Source organism: Acipenser ruthenus, chromosome 11 (assembly GCF_902713425.1).
Source record: "Acipenser ruthenus chromosome 11, fAciRut3.2 maternal haplotype, whole genome shotgun sequence".
In the NCBI taxonomy this organism is placed as follows: Eukaryota; Metazoa; Chordata; class Actinopteri; order Acipenseriformes; family Acipenseridae; genus Acipenser; species Acipenser ruthenus.
This window is the reverse complement of record NC_081199.1, coordinates 11,675,799-11,692,186: the sequence shown is the minus strand read 5'-3', so window position 1 is coordinate 11,692,186 and position 16,388 is coordinate 11,675,799. Positions and strand designations below refer to the sequence as shown.

General features: G+C 35.9%; 1 protein-coding gene across 2 annotated transcripts in view; it reads right to left on the bottom strand.

The window, feature by feature from the left end:
* The window catches only part of LOC117973349 (T-box transcription factor TBX5-like), a 40,496-nt gene extending 25,335 nt beyond the window's left edge, over positions 1-15,161 (bottom strand). The window contains exons 1-5 of one of the 2 annotated variants that reach the window (XM_059033357.1): positions 15,045-15,161; positions 8,292-8,458; positions 6,402-6,496; positions 3,196-3,315; positions 2,550-2,697 (exon numbers count right to left, since the gene is read on the bottom strand). In XM_059033357.1, coding sequence (XP_058889340.1) covers positions 2,550-2,697; positions 3,196-3,315; positions 6,402-6,496; positions 8,292-8,435 — 507 coding nt within the window. In that variant the 5' untranslated portion in view covers positions 8,436-8,458; positions 15,045-15,161. Of the gene's footprint in view, positions 1-2,549; positions 2,698-3,195; positions 3,316-6,401; positions 6,497-8,291; positions 8,459-11,557; positions 11,934-15,044 lie in introns of those variants that run through there. The other variant, XM_059033356.1, reaches the window with a different exon arrangement.
* Between the last annotated feature and the right edge of the window lie 1,227 nt (positions 15,162-16,388).

The window sequence follows — 16,388 nt, the reverse complement described above, 5'->3', positions numbered from 1 at the left end:
CACTGACTATTTTAAACTTGCTTTTTAATATGACTGACTGTGTTAAACAGGTGTCAAAACAGATTTAGGTGTATGTATTTTTAAATGCCTGATTGAAATGCACTGTAGGCCTACTGCTTGCATCAGTATTTGAATCATCTTTGCCTCCATGTCTGCGATGAAGTGTACACATTAATCAGATCACGATATATTAACAAGATTTACATGAAATCCCATTGTTCTTATAAAGGCATGCACACTTTCACCTCCAGTATATCCCAGTACTCATATGTTCACAACAGTATATACGCTTAGCGTATCTGGGCTGGCCCTCACAACCCACACGTCTCACCCTACTGGTGGTTTTATTCCAGTTTTTTAACACCTAATGTGTTAGGCAGATACGATATTATTTGTATCAAATATCTGATAAACTTGCTTTGCGACACATGTAAATATAACATAATGATGCTCATTCTTGCTCAGAACCTAATCCAAGGGTTGCAAACAAATCCATGACTAATATATTTTAGAAATACATTTACAGTTTATGGATATGTGTATATTGTCAACTGGAACTACACAGCAGAACTTCATAACCCAAATCTTACAAAGATGTACTGCTATTGACATGTGAGAACTGAGCTGATCTGCTTGTGATCTCCCCTCCCATGGAACTGTTCTACAGCTACCCCCATTCTCAGAGACCCTTGACTTCTAAGATACTATACAGTTATACTATATACCTAAGTCATTGTGTTAGTCTTTTGTGAAAAGGTGAAAATGAAAAAAGCCACAACCCCTTCTCAAAATCCCCATTAAATATTTCCAAACGTTCTGTGGTTACATGGCACTGTGATTTGTCTTGTTGGCACACAAGTCAACGGCCCTTCAAAGTCTCCAGTTTAGCATCATATTCATTCTTTGCTTTGATAAAAACCACATGCATTTGTTTAGATACTGTGATATTTAATGTTCTGAAGATACATAAAGCATAACATAAGTGATTCGTCAGCTTTACAGAGTAGTTATTCTTTGGACAGCACTGTGCTGTGGTTACCAGATGAAAACAAGGGCATGTGTTTTAGGTGTACTGATTAATTTAGAGATGTATATCGATATAGACCACTAGCAGAGAACGTTACTCTCCTCATCACCAACAATACATTTCAGCGGCTTTTTTCCAATTGAAGAAAAATATGGTATTTGTTTGTCATTCTAACTCTTCAATGCAGATCTAGGAACGTTAACTCCACTCACTAACAATACAGCAGACCTCTCTGGTAATATAGAAAATAAAACATCACTCAAAAATGCATCTTAATAAAGTAGGGGAGACCGGGGTCGGTCCTCACACGGGTTGGTTGTCACAGTGCTCATAACTATGACACTAGATGGTGCAGGCAGGTGACACTAACACTGAAATGTTTGTTCTATTGTCTGGAACGCAACCATCTTGTAATTTGAGGTCAATTCCATCTAACATAAAGGTTAGCACATATTTCATTTTTTTCATACCCAAAGTAAAAAATGTATATCTTGTTATTTATATTATGACTTAATAGTATTGTAGTTTGTTTGAACTGATGGCCATGTTAATAGAACCAGATACTGGCTATCTTTTGGTGTAAAAACAAACCTAGTAGGTTCTCCCAGTAGTACTGAGAGAATTAAATTGTCATGTAAAGTCTGGTTGGGACAGGTTGTCTCATAGTTTTAGGGGTTGGTTGTCACATGTAAATCCTATAAGAAGTCATATATTTTTTCTTTCTACTTTTTTTTACACCAGCATGTGGGATATGTCTCCATATGATGCTTATTTAAGTTATTCACTGTTTGTTCTCCGGTTCTGTGGAGGCTGTGGTATTATTTTGTAGCATGGGGCAACATTTCATATATATATAGGTCTATATTTTTTATGTTCACATAAAAAGTTAAAATACAGCTTTTTCTCTCATTGTACACAGAAGAAACTGTATGACAGACAACCCCATATCGTGTGACACCCAACCCCAGTATGGGGCAGGTTGTCACAGGTGACCGGCGCGTTTTTGACCGGCTAAATATCGTATTTGGAATAAAGTTATGCTGAAATTATATATATATATATATATATATATATATATATATATATATATATATATATATATATATATATATATATCAATTTGTACGTGAAGAGTTATTCTTCAATATAAGGAGGAATACCTAAACAGGCCAATAAGACAGTTGCTTAGTCATGAAAGAGTTAAATTATCCTAAAAACAGGAAACAATAGTACAAATAAAAATAATTTAATTACGTTATAAAGGCACCATCCCCGGCCTATATTAATGTTTTACTTTTCATTATTATTATTATTATTATTATTATTATTATTATTATTATTATTATTATTATTATTATTATTATTAACAACAACAAACAACAGTAATACTTAGATAGAATGGACGACTCATCTACTTTAATATTAAATATGAATTGAACAACAAAATATAGTTTAGAAATACATCACATTAACCATGAGAAAGCTTAGTTTACATGAAAAATGAGAAACATAATATACTTACGTGACCAAACGGGTCGAGGTGGTTGTTGGTGAGCTTCAGTTTCTGGAAAGAGACTAGTTGCCTCATCCAATGCGCTCCTGTCGCCGGCGAGTCGGGGTGCACGTACAACCTTCCGGGCATTGCTGGCTCTGCCTTGCCAGTCACAGACCTGAGTCACACAACAGATGACCGGAATTCATTTTATGAAAGGTTAACTTTAACTCTAAATAACAAAATAACGAAAACTTATTAAAACGAAAAAACGTTATTTGCCTTTTAAGTATAATTGAATAATAATTGTGTTTGTTTCTGCGATTATAGTTTTTTTGAATAAGGCCCTTTCTATAGCAAAGCTTAAACCACACTTTGAGTTAATGCTATAACTTTGCAGCATTGACAGTGTTTATTTAAATTCACAGCAGACTTAAATATGACCCAACAGTATGTGTGCAGCCTGCGTATATCTCAATTACAAACTGGGCAATACTGTATATACCTCCCAAAATTCTAACACTGTACAGTGTTTATTTACAATAAGTGCAATTCCATTTCAAGACTTAAAAGCAAAGCGGTTCAACACATATACATACAACTCTCACAATCTCTCTGCTCTGTTTCTATGGTATTCCATTAATTCGTATTGTGCTATATATAGTGATGTTCATACCACTTGTTATCAGCGAATTTGTAGCGGTGGTCGTCTGCTGGAACTACATCCATCAGGAGAATGTATTTCGTTTTTGGATTGAGGCCAGTCACCTTTACTTTGTAACTTGGAAACATGCGCCTAAAAAACACAAGGCAAGACAGCTACAAATAGAGACGGATAACAAAATACAGCACAATAATAAATGACAACAGTTTTAGAAACTTTGGTTTGACAAAGTTTGATAATGAATTCCGCTGGTCTCTTTAGTGTATTTCAGAAATTAAGAAAAACAACCAACATCCCAGATTTTAATAAAAAATAATCCCTATATAATAATAATAATAATAATAATAATAATAATAATAATAATAATAATAATAATAATATGCGGAAAGAACTATAGTCTTCAGGCACCCGATACGCATGCCAGCGTCAGTGACACACTGTCGCTGGAGGTGAAAAGCGCTCAGTGCCTACTGGCGCTGGTGTATAACACCTGTAACATGTTAAACCAGCGCTCAGTGCAGCACCGCCACCGTCCAGCAGCCCATTGCAAGATAGCAAGCCAATATAGAAAGTGTCACATGACAATTGTTCGTGTGGTGTTTTAGATTGCTGAAATCATCTTCTTTATAAACTTTATTTTTATTTTTGATGGCGTACATTGTAAGTGATATTCTGGAAGAGAGACTCCCTTTTCAAAGCGCGTAGAAACAAGCAATCAGCAGCGACAGTGCTTCCCGGCAGCTTTTGTCGAAATTCATTTTTTATATTTATTTTAACATTAGTTTATGGATAATCTTGTTTGCTTTTAAACCAATTAAATTCTTTAAAAAAACCAGACTATTCTATAGTCCGTTCATTTTAATTCTGCACATGGTCTTTTGTACTAGTGCTAAAATATACACTCCTTTTTTTCTTTATATATTTACCTGAAACCTCGCTTAATATAATTTTAGGAAATGACATATCAGCACTGTACTTGCATCCAGAGAGCGTCTGCCGATAAAAATAAAAATACGGCTAAAAACAAAACAGTATTCGGTTCAACAGAGACAGTTAGTAACTTAAAAACAAATAAGCTAAGTGCTCGGTGTCTGTCTATACAGTTTGAAATTTGAATGTGCCGCCCCTGCTTGCTCTGCGACGTTCAGCCAATAGGCAGGGACGGGACGTTGAAAAGAATTGTGGGAAATATGGGAAAAGGCATAGAAGCAAAGGTATATTTCAAGGTCTTAAAACGACATTTCCCACAATTCTTTTCAACGTCCCGGCATTTGCATGCTGAGAAAACCATAACACACAATTCTCATTATTGCCATTTCTTGAATTTGAAAGTCGATTCTGTAAACATATTTTATTTCCGAGGTCTCCAGATAGCAAGTCTGAATAATGCACCAAATCAATATATTATTGGAGTAGCCACATGAAGTTCTTTAAGACAAAGTGTTGTCTGAAAACTTGTATAGTCAATAGTGTAATATTAGCCGACATCTACTGCAATTAAAGATGATTCAATAGAAAACAAAAGCTGAACAATATTGCACAACTTGAATATAGCCAATCGTATTCCATTTGTATTCTTTCCTTTAACATGTATTTATTGTAGTTTGCCATAAGTGTGCTGTTTTTATGCCAGGTAGACTACATGGCTTTTAAGTTCTATTTTAAATATTATATTCAAAGATAAAAATACAAGTGTTTCCAATGCATTGTAATATTGGGGAGTTCTCATCCCCCAACGCTGTAAGAGAAGGGTTTGTTTGAAAGTTTTCAAGAGTTCTGTTCACATGTAGTATAGGTCAAATGTGTTTTCTATTATTATAGAATTTCATTCGGCAAGTGACTTTTTTTTCTTTTTTTGCATTTTTGTTACATTGACGAATGTGTCTTTGACCACAATACAATCTGGCATCTGAGACGGACAGACCCTTTTCTATTTAAGAGACGCTTGCCAAGAATTAATATCAGACTGACTTCAAAAGTACAGGGGCTCCACTTTGCAAACTTTAGAGCTCCGGAGTCTGGAAAGGGGGTTTGGGTCCCCCAAATTAACGCTGACCAGGTGGAAAAACGTTGTGTTTCATGTTCCTCTAAGGAAGGAGGGGGGGAAGCGACACTTTATTAAATGTTTGAATTAAAGGAGGGGACGCCAACGTATTTTCAACATAATATACACCTTTGTGTAGTTTTGTAGGGGATAAAGGAAATAGTTACACAAAACAATTAATCATTGAATCAAAATTAAAACTCAACAACAAATCACATTCCCCCATTAAACATTAAAGGGAAATGGCATCAATTGGCCACTGTGCTATTTCGCAAGACTAGTTCAAGTGATCATTCATAACACTGGGCCTCAATTGCACACAGATCACAATCATACTAAATATGTTTTGCCTTAAGAAGCATACTTCCTATTTATTACAAATAAAGAATGTATTCCATTTTGATTTAGCCTTTGTTTTAGTTTTTCGTTTAAATATCTTTGGAGCCTGTATACTTCATATAGAAAGAAAGAAAAAAATAACATGAAATAAAATAAAACGTTCGTACTTTACATTTTTATTTTCATTTTGTTTTAAGAACATAAGAACATAAGAATGTTTACAAACGAGAGGAGGCCATTCAGCCCATCTTGCTCGTTTGGTTGTTAGTAGCTTATTGATCCCAGAATCTCATCAAGCAGCTTCTTGAAGGATCCCAGGGTGTCAGCTTCAACAACATTACTGGGGAGTTGGTTCCAGACCATCACAATTCTCTGTGTAAAAAAGTGCCTCCTATTTTCTGTTCTGAATGCCCCTTTATCTAATCTCCATTTATGACCCCTGGTCCTTTTTTTTTTTCAAGTCAAAGAAGTCCCCCGGGTTGACATTGTCTATACCTTTAAGGATTTTGAATGTTTGAATCAGATCGCCGCGTAGTCTTCTTTGTTCAAGACTGAATAGATTCAATTCTTTTAGCCTGTCATTTTAATATAATGTTATCTTTGGTATTATTGGAGAGAATTAAAATCCCGCACACAACTTCAAATACATTCTAGACTATTATTATTATTATTATTATTATTATTATTATTATTATTATTATTATTATTATTATTATTATTATTATTATGTAGGGCTCGATACATGATTTCAACCACTGGATTAACTCGCCATTAGCATTGAGCTTCCTATGCAATTCCTGTACAATTCAGCGTGTGCATGTTGAACAGGACCTACCTTCCCGCCTTGGTTATAATCATCTCTGTCCCAACGTCATCGAATTTTACCCACAGCTCTCGTTCGTGTAAGTAAACTTTGATTCCTTCCATTCCCTGGAATACAGTATTACTGTTGTTATTATGTTAATAAATATGCATAACAACATTAAAACCCGAAGGCATCCATTTTCAACCCCCTCTTTGTAATTTACGGCGGTAGGCTACCATCACATTTATCGATTGATTGACTGTATGTATGTAAATATGTTGTATGTGTTTATGTAGCATTAAAGAAACGTTAAATTCTACATAGCAAATGCAGTTGTGTATGTGTAAAACATACATACATACATACATACATACATACATACATACATACATACATACATACATACATACATACATACATACATACATACATACATGCATGCATGCATGCATGCATTTCTTCTTTACTTTTATTTTAAGCGTACGTCCCATCTCTTAGAGTATAGTAACTAACTAACCAGTAGTTTAAGCAAGAACAGCATTCAGCCGAGTTTGATTGTAACGAGTACCAAGTTCTTTCATTCAAATTATTCATCAGCATGCAGTTCCATTGATAACTTGACTAACAATACTCCACAGCAAACGTATTTATTAATAGTACTTTTGTTTCAGTATAACATGTTCGTGCATCAATCCGATATGTGCAAAGCATGTAAACCAACTAAATATATTAAAATAACAGGACCACAATTTTTAACCTTTGCTAAGTAGAAAAATGATCTTTTAGATTAAACTGTATTTAATGAAACTACTACTACTACTACTACTACTACTACTACTACTACTACTACTACTAATAATAATAATAATAATAATAATAATAATAATAATAATAATAATAATAATTTACTATTAACTTCGACAATAACCGGACAATCGTACTCAATGTATTATTAATTATATTGCTATAAAACAAACAATATATAAAGAAGTATGTGCATAACGTTACACTTCTGTATAAATTGACCGTTTATGTCATGATAAAGGTATCGGCTTTATTAACTACCCCAATTACTTCAGTCGGTCCCTCAAACCAAAAGAAAAAACCCTGTTATTTTTGTGATACTCTATGCACGCACTCTGTGCACACACTGTAGACACAATTCATCATTTTTTAGACCATGCATGTCTTTACCACGGCAGAAAGTATTTTGGGCCTATGAAATCACATTATTTCTTCAATACATTTGCTTGTGTAGGTTCCTTTAATACATTTATTAATGGAGCATCACTTTCCACACGCTGAAAATAATATATTACTCCTGCCACAAAACCATTTGCATTCCAAACGGACTTTTTCCTGGTTAAGTGAGGTCGTTTTTGAGGCTTTTACAAGCAGCAATGGTAGCTGATCCGAACAATTTCTATAATGTAAATGAAGCTCAAAAGAAACTGAATTCACATTATACGAATTTTCAAATAACCAATGAATAGGCAAAAACCTCCAAGTTATCTTAATATATCTTTTATTTATTTATTTATTTATTTATTTTTTGGATAGGACAAAAAATACATTTATATTTATATTTTTAACTGACCGAATAATAAAGTTTTTTTGTTGTTTGTTTGTTTGTTTTTTGTCCAGGGTTATAGATACCAGCATTTTATAATGAGCATGAATGTGTATACCGCATGCAACAATGTACAGGAATCATGCTGGGGAGAATAACACATTACACCTCTGACAGTAAAGTGAAAGAACACATCGGTTAATTGAATTCAAATGCATTGCACCAGATTCCCCAGATTCCAGGACACTCACCTCCCACTGGGATAGTACAGTGTTTTAGGCAGTGCATCGCAAAGAATCTCTATATAATACACGCTGCTCTCAGTTATAAACCCGGCGAGTGCTGCTCACCTGTTGGGTGTATGTTGTCTGGGGAGAGGGAGATTTGCTGGAGACTCCGATCTGGCTCTCTTGTTTGTTTTCAGCCTGCAGCTCCTTTGAATCTGAGTCACTCGGGGTACTTGGGAGCCCAAAGCCTTCCTCGGTATCCGCCATGACGAGCCTTGCAGCTGAGTCCGCTGTGGAAACAACCAAAATCCTTAACATTTACAGCAGCGGCACAGCACTGATACTGGAACCTGGGCTTTGTGAATAGGCTACAAAAATAAAATAACGTTCCAGTGGACGAGTGTCATGTAATATAAAACGTGCTGGGAACCTACGCACCCGTTCAGGCGACATTATTAATGTCAGTCTCTGCTTAATCGAAAAGAAAGATACATTCGATTTGACCCAAATATTCTAGACTTCTGGGTAGTCTAATAAAGAAAATAAAACAATCTACAATGCAAGCTTAAAAAACAAAAACAAAAACAAAAAAACAAAAAACAAAGCAACCGGAAAAAAAGTGATTTGCTTCTGTAGTAGCAGGCCACTGGCCATTAAGTAACTGTTTTTCCCTTGATGAATTAAATATAAAAAATATAGATACATTCATACAAATAAATACATAAATACACGTTCCATTTCTGCTGTAATGCTTTTAAAATTATCATTTCTTACTCATTTACTGACTTTGTTGAATATGCACATTAAAGCTATTATTAAAAAGATATATTCTTGAAAATGAATCAGTTTTTGGTAGGAAGGGTTTCAACAACTTCCTATACAATACCGCATTAATCAGAGCGCGTGTATTTTAAACATTAGTTAAACTGATGCATGAATGAATAAACATCGAACAATGTTTAAGTTGTATACAGAAGAAATATAACCCTGAATCTTAAACTGATTAAATATAATAATAGTAATCAATGAAAATGCGAGTGCACGAGGTATGGCAATGGCTCTCCCCTCAATATGATTTAATACAGACTCACATGTGGTCTAAATCCAAAGACATGTGTAAGTAACTAACTCTGGAGGTTTTTATTATAACTGTTTATAAACAATGTTCTACACCCTAGTTTCAAAAACGTGTTATATACCCGAATAACAAAATATTATTATTTATTTCTTAGCAGACGCCCTTATCCAGGGTGACTTACAATTGTTACAAGATATCACATTATTTTTACATACAATTACCCATTTATACAGTTGGGTTTTTACTAGAGCAATCTAGGTAAAGTACCTTGCTTAAGGGTACAGCAGCAGTGTCCCCCACCTGGGATTGAACCCACAACCCTCCGGTCAAGAGTCCAAAACCCTAACCACTACTGCACACTGCTGCCCAATTCAAATGTATTGCACCAGATTCCCCATAATAACCTCTTTGCTGTTCTCCTGGCCCCTCCCCCTCCCCCAAACGAAGCTGTATTATTTCTGACATTTATTTATCTATGTATTGATCTATGTATTTGTTGAAATTACTATTTGCAATGTATTGGTATGCATAACAACAATTGTGGACCGCATTCTCTGACCGTTTCAATGTCTTCCTATACTGAAAGTGCAAAATGTATTTTCAAAAAGGCCCTAAATATGTTGCTCAAAAGTATGCATTATCTGTTGCAACTGTGTAAGGCTACAATATAAGCACAAACAGGCCGCAAAAAACACAGCGTCTTTCAGTGATCTTTCAACTGAATATTCACTGTTTCTGTTTTAAGCAAACTCAAATGTCCCAATACTTTCTTTATACTTCATAAAACGATATTAACACAATCTGCAAGCGTTACATTTATTACATGTATTTTTCAAAATAAATAATAATAAAAAAATAAAAAAGGTTACACGGACTGTTTGAAATATAGGACTTCAAGTATAACCGAGTAGGCCTATATTAAATGTTAATAATACAACAGATTACAGTATTATTATACAAAACAATACTAGTCATGATGTTGTAATAGTGTCGCCATGCAGGCTATATTAATAATGTACACCTTGAGTTTAATCATATATCCGAATTTGGTTTCTCTGAGTGCTTAGTAAAATAAAACATGGTAAGTGAGCTCAGTTTTAAAGCTGAAGTAAAAACAAAGCTGGCACACACTGGTATTAAAATAAAGAGGTCGTCCATGCTAAAAGTTTGCCATGAGAAATACGGAGTTTTCTTTTTTTTCTTTTTAATTTGCCGTTTTCCCCTAGTTTTATAAGCATTGGCTGCGTTTTATCATTATTTACCATTGCTTACTCTATGTACCTGTGTCTTTGCTTGGCTGCTCCATAGGCCTCTGCCTATTTTTTTGAAGCTAAAATGTCCAAAACAATAGGACATAAGGTTATGAAAATAAGTTCATATAGTTACACTGAAAAGCATATACAACAAAAGCATATAACAACTAAGGAACCACAGGCAATGTTATAATAACATATTTGATTAACATTTACATTTTTAGATTGTCAAACATGTATCCTTATTTAAATTAAATTTTGTTTAGGCATTTGCTGTAACTATATACTGCCATAAAAGTCATTAAAAAATCTTTCGACTTCAATAATCACAATCTCAAAGACCATGCCAATCCGTATACTGAGCGCTTAGTAAATTAATTAATAAATACATAACTAAATAATCCATGTATTTTTACATATTCTAAGGAGGCTTCATAAAATCACATTAAATCATGCATTAAAGCTCATTGGGTCTGTACAGTGTATGGAAGTTTTGCATTGATCAAGTAAAGCAATCAGGGTTGTGTGCGTGTAGGAATCTGAGCATTTTGCTCAGCATGTATACTGTACTATGAAATCAGCCATACCCATTATACCACGTTACTTGTGATCAATACGCGAGTTCTCGTTAAATTAAAAATCCATGTGATTTATGGAACAAAGCATAACTGGAGTCCATGCGTTAGTCACAATAATAAACAAATATTGTTTCTTTTAAATAGGTCTTATGTTGATTCATAAAATATATGAGTAATGTTTTCAAAAGATAAAACATTTTATATATTGCAGATAAATACACAGACTACTACTACTACTACTACTAATAATAATGATAATAATAATAATAATAATAAAAATAATAATGTATTTGAATCATGAAAAACATTTTTGAGCATGTGTACTTAAGTTAATTAAAGGATAAGATAACTCTAATTTCGTTTAGTAGGCCCTGCTATTCTCTGCGGTTGGATTGTAATAACAATGACCCCTGTGAACCGCTTTCACTGATCATGCTCGCGAGGAAGCCTGTGCGTCGTAAGCGCTGTAAATGGATTTACCTTGAATAAAGAGCGAGGTTAAATAGTTAAATAACGGTATAAATCCTGGGCGGAATATGAATATTTCTCCTTTAAAAAAAATACATCCAGCAGTGCCACACTGTGCTTCTCCACAAACACTTCCAGGTTGCCAGACGCAGGGATTCTGAGAAAATGATAAGGTCCCCCTTATCTGTTCTGAACGGGAGATCCTACTTCTGCGTGTACCAGTGTCCGGTGATTGTGGTGACTGGGAAATAACTATTTTGCCCCCAAAAAGCAGATCTCTCTCTCTCTCTCTCTCTCTCTCTCTCTCTCTCTCTCTCTCTCTCTCTCTCTCTCTCTCTCTCTCTCTCTCTCTCTCTCTCTCTCTCTCTCTCGCTCTCTCTCTCTCTCTCTCTCTCTCTCGCTCGCTCTAGCTCTCGCTGTCACTATCGCAGTATCCCTCTCCCTCCCCCCCCCTCTCTCTCTCAATTCAATTCAATTCAATTCAATTCAATTCAATTCAATTCAATTCAATTCAATGGTGCTTTATTGGCATGACTTACAATAGCAGGTGTTGCCAAAGCAATTATACAATACAGACATGTATATATACCATGCATCATGAATACATATATATAAACAAACTGATTTATAAAGTACAGTAAAAAAAAAAAAAAAAAAAAAAAAAAAAAAAAAAAAAAAAAAAACCATATCACTACTAACAATAAATATGTATCAGGACAATAAGCATTTACATAATACATACATGCCTACATACACAACAACATACATACTGTATATACATAAGTGTGTGTGTGTCTCTGTGCAGAGCTCTCATTGTGTGTCCCTCAGTCTATGACACGCAGACACATACTGGGCTGCTAGTTGGGCTGTGCTTCTCTCCTCTCCCAGGAGGATTGGGACTTTTTCAGGGTTGGACATGTTTTGGAAGTTTGGGAGGGAATTTGCAAATTTTTTAAAATAAGTTTGTCTATTTTCTGAGTATTTTTTACATTGAAGAAGGAAGTGCATCTCTGTCTCGACCTCTCCTGTCTCACAGTGACCACAGAGCCTTTCTTCTTTAGGAAGCCAGGTCTGCCGGTGACGGCCTTTCTCAATGGCCAGGCTGTGGTCACTGAGCCTGTACTTGGTCAGGATCTGCCTCTGCTTTGTATCTCTGACAGTAGAGAGATACTCTGCCAGAGTGTAATCTCTTTTTAGGGCCCGATAACAATCCAGTTTATTTTGAGATTTTGTTTCTGTGTCCCAATGTTTCAGATAGCAGTTTTTGGTTAGTTTTATAATTTGGTTGACTCTGATTGGGGGCTGGTAAGCAGTGCTGACCTGAAGCTGGTTTGTTTTAGTATTATTAGTTGGGTTCAGTGCAGTGAGCTTCAGGGCCAGCTGGCTTAGAGGACTCTTTTCAGGGCTGAGCTCTTGGGTTTGCATGGCCTCATACTGGAGGGAGTCTGATTCACTTTTCTTTAGGTGCATCCAAAACTTTAGTGCTCTTTTCTTTATATTTATGAGTGTCGGGTAACGGCCTAATTCTGCCCTGCATGCATGATTTGGTGTTTTTCTCTGCACCTGTAGGATGTTTTTGTAGAGTTCAGCATGCAGGGTTTCGATTGGGTGTTTGTCCCATTTAGTGTAGTCCTGTTGACTGAGTGGACCCCATATCTCACTACCATACAGCGCAATGGGCTGGATGACACTGTCAATTAATTTTAGCCATATTTTGATAGGAATATTTATTTTATAGAATCTTCTTTTGATGGCATAGAAAGCTCTTCTGGCTTTTTCCTTTAGTGCATTCACTGCTAGGTTAAAACTCCCTGACGCACTGATAGTCAGGCCCAGGTAAGTGTAGTCTGAGGTGTGTTCTAGTGTAGTGTTGTTTAGGGTGAAGTGGTATCTGTTTCCCTGAGTTCTGGCCTTTTTTTGAAAAATCATTATTTTGGTCTTTTTAAAGTTTACTGCCAGGGCCCAGGTCTGACAGTACTGCTCCAGCAGTGCCAGGCTCCGCTCTCTCTCTCTCTCTCTCTCTCTCTCTCTCTCTCTCTCTCTCTCTCACACACACACACAATCGGTAGAAAACATAAGGTATACAATCTGAGCGCTGTGAAGTGATGTGGAGGCAGGTTTAGTTGCTTTCAAAGTGGTGAGAGCCTATGTCCAACGCGCAGTGATCCAGTCCCAAGCCTTCTATTCAAACCGACCCCCAGTCCCTCCCTCTCTCTCTCCCTCTCTCATACATGCATCTTAGTACTCCTACAACTACATGCCACAAAGAAACGTTACCCTCGCGTCTTCAGTACATATTTTTAATCCCGAAAAAAATAGCAAACAATGTCCTTCCATTCAGTACCACGACGCCAGCTTCGTGTATAACAGTATAACAACAATACGCACATGTCCACTTTAACTACATCTGACATTTGTATTGTAAATGACGTCTCAAAGACAAGAAGAGGACGGTCGCCAAAACCGGCAGGGTAAAACGGAATAATTCTACGCCTTGGAAAAATACGGCACTTTCAGGAATGCTTTAACCATGTATACAAATCTGGAGGTTTTCCTATATTCAAATAATCAAGCCGTCAGGAAAGCAGGGAGATTTGTTTTATCTCGATGCGCCCTCGCTCTGCCGTCTGTAAAATGTATTATTTTGAGGGTAAAGTTGAATAGGTCAAAGCGAGGTAAACAGCCGCGCTGTCTCATTGTAGCCGCTGAGGAGAAACAGATTGGGATGTATTTTTTAATAAGACAGGGAATAAATTACATGGTTTGGATCATCCAGGACCCCAGCACGGCCCTTCATTTCAATAAAGGCTTTTGCAAAAAGTTAGAAGAAAGTGCGATTTTATTTGTGTGAGCTATCAGCTGGATGGTTAAGATATGGGTTTACACATTTCACGTGACAGCATTGCCACGAAAGAGTTCAGTTAACCTTATATAGCAGAATACATACAAAGACATATCAGATAGAGCCACATAGCTGTATTTATATACCTCCATGTATTCCAGACAAGCATATATATTATTCCTATTATTTTCAAACAAGGCGCTGTTTTATTTTCCTTTCTTTAGGCTATATGGTTAATGCGACTTAAACATCTAAACGCAATGCTATATTTCCACACCTGTATCGAGTAATCTGTATCGTTCTTCTGTGTGATTAAACTAAGGAAGGATTTACAATATGTATACTGCATAAGACATTCAATTTGATCAAACCATGATCCCATGCTTAATTCCCCACAGGAGCGATGCGATTTGGAAATGTAATAATGGTATAGGAAACTAAATGGGGTTTAATAAACGACTAACATTCTTATGATTATGATTCTTATGTTCGATCAATATTATTGTTTTTTTGTGATTTTGTATGATCACGTTTTAGAAACCAACCTCCATTAAATAAGGCGTAATGCCAAGAATATCTCCGTGTTTGTTGTTTTTTTTTTTGTTTTTTTTTAATGAATGTGTATACTATTATTTTAAAAAACCTTATTAGTCTTACCTTTATCGAGAGATCGTCGATAGTGTTATTTTGCAGTACCAATTTTCCACTCCTTTTAAATGTATGAATCGATTGTCCTGTTGGAACTGTGGCAAATACAAGAACATTCCCCGTTTAAATTCATCTGCGGCTCTCGATGGTATTAAACATTGCTCGCTATTTCCAGCCATATACTCCAATAAAATAAGATCTGTCCGGGGTAATATTTGCTATCTCACCAACCTTCCCGCCTATAGAAGTCAAAAACGTCACCAACCACGCAACTGGCCTTTTTGTAATGGTTGAGTGCATAACAAACAGGCTTAATCCATATGGGTGCGCTATTAAAACCACGATACCCATAATATAAGGAAATAGTCGTCAAACAAACTTGGAGTAAGATGCAGACCATTGATTTAGCTTGTGTGAAGTAGTGTGAGCAAGACAATATATTCTCTATTTAATACATACAAATAAAACATGCTTAACTGCGCACTTCTTATTTCTCCATTCCATACATGTATTGTTCTAAATGTGAACTGCCCTGCTTATTCATTGTATTTTATTATTCATTGTAAGCTGAAAACTTGTCAAATGAATACTCAGACACCTCCGTGACAAACGGGCTCTGTTATATATAGTTCATGATAACCTCGTGGTTCACACATTGAAGTCTGGGAACCAATTATTTGCAATGATAAAAATGTAACCCAACCAACCCATGCCAAGATAAACTAATAATCGAGCCGCCCGGGGCAACCCCGAACTCAAGAGCTAGCCGCGAGATACAGTATGCGCTGTGAAATGCATGTGACGTCCTGCCACCTCGAGAACACCTACATTCTACTTCCAGTATAGGAAAAATTGGATAAAAAAAACAACAACAACAAAAACAGAGACAAGGGCTGACCACGTCTAAAAAAAGATAGTGAACAAGGAATGAGACGCTTCTGGTAAAATCTCTCATGAGTAGAATGTCGGTAAGTGGACCTCCAATACATTTGTAATGGCCTATTTATTTATTATTATTATTATTTTTTTTATTTTTTTTTTTTGTAAAGATTATAGAACTAAGACGTATTGGATTGTATACGGTTCGTACTACACTACAAGTTAAATGGTCTCTTCTGCGCTACCACCGCTATAAAAAAATGTGCCCGTGTAAATAAATGAAACTATGCCCCCACCTAAATCTATGTCTTTCTATGTTGCAGTCCATAAGCGGGTAAATAAAAAGTTATGTGTATAACCGCCGTCCCCCGCCCCAAGTCAAAAAGCTGTCCTTCCATTTTTATCCGGTCGAGAATGTATAGCTTTTATTTCCCTTTGTTTCTTTGCTCGCGCCATGTAGACGGCGAGTTCCAC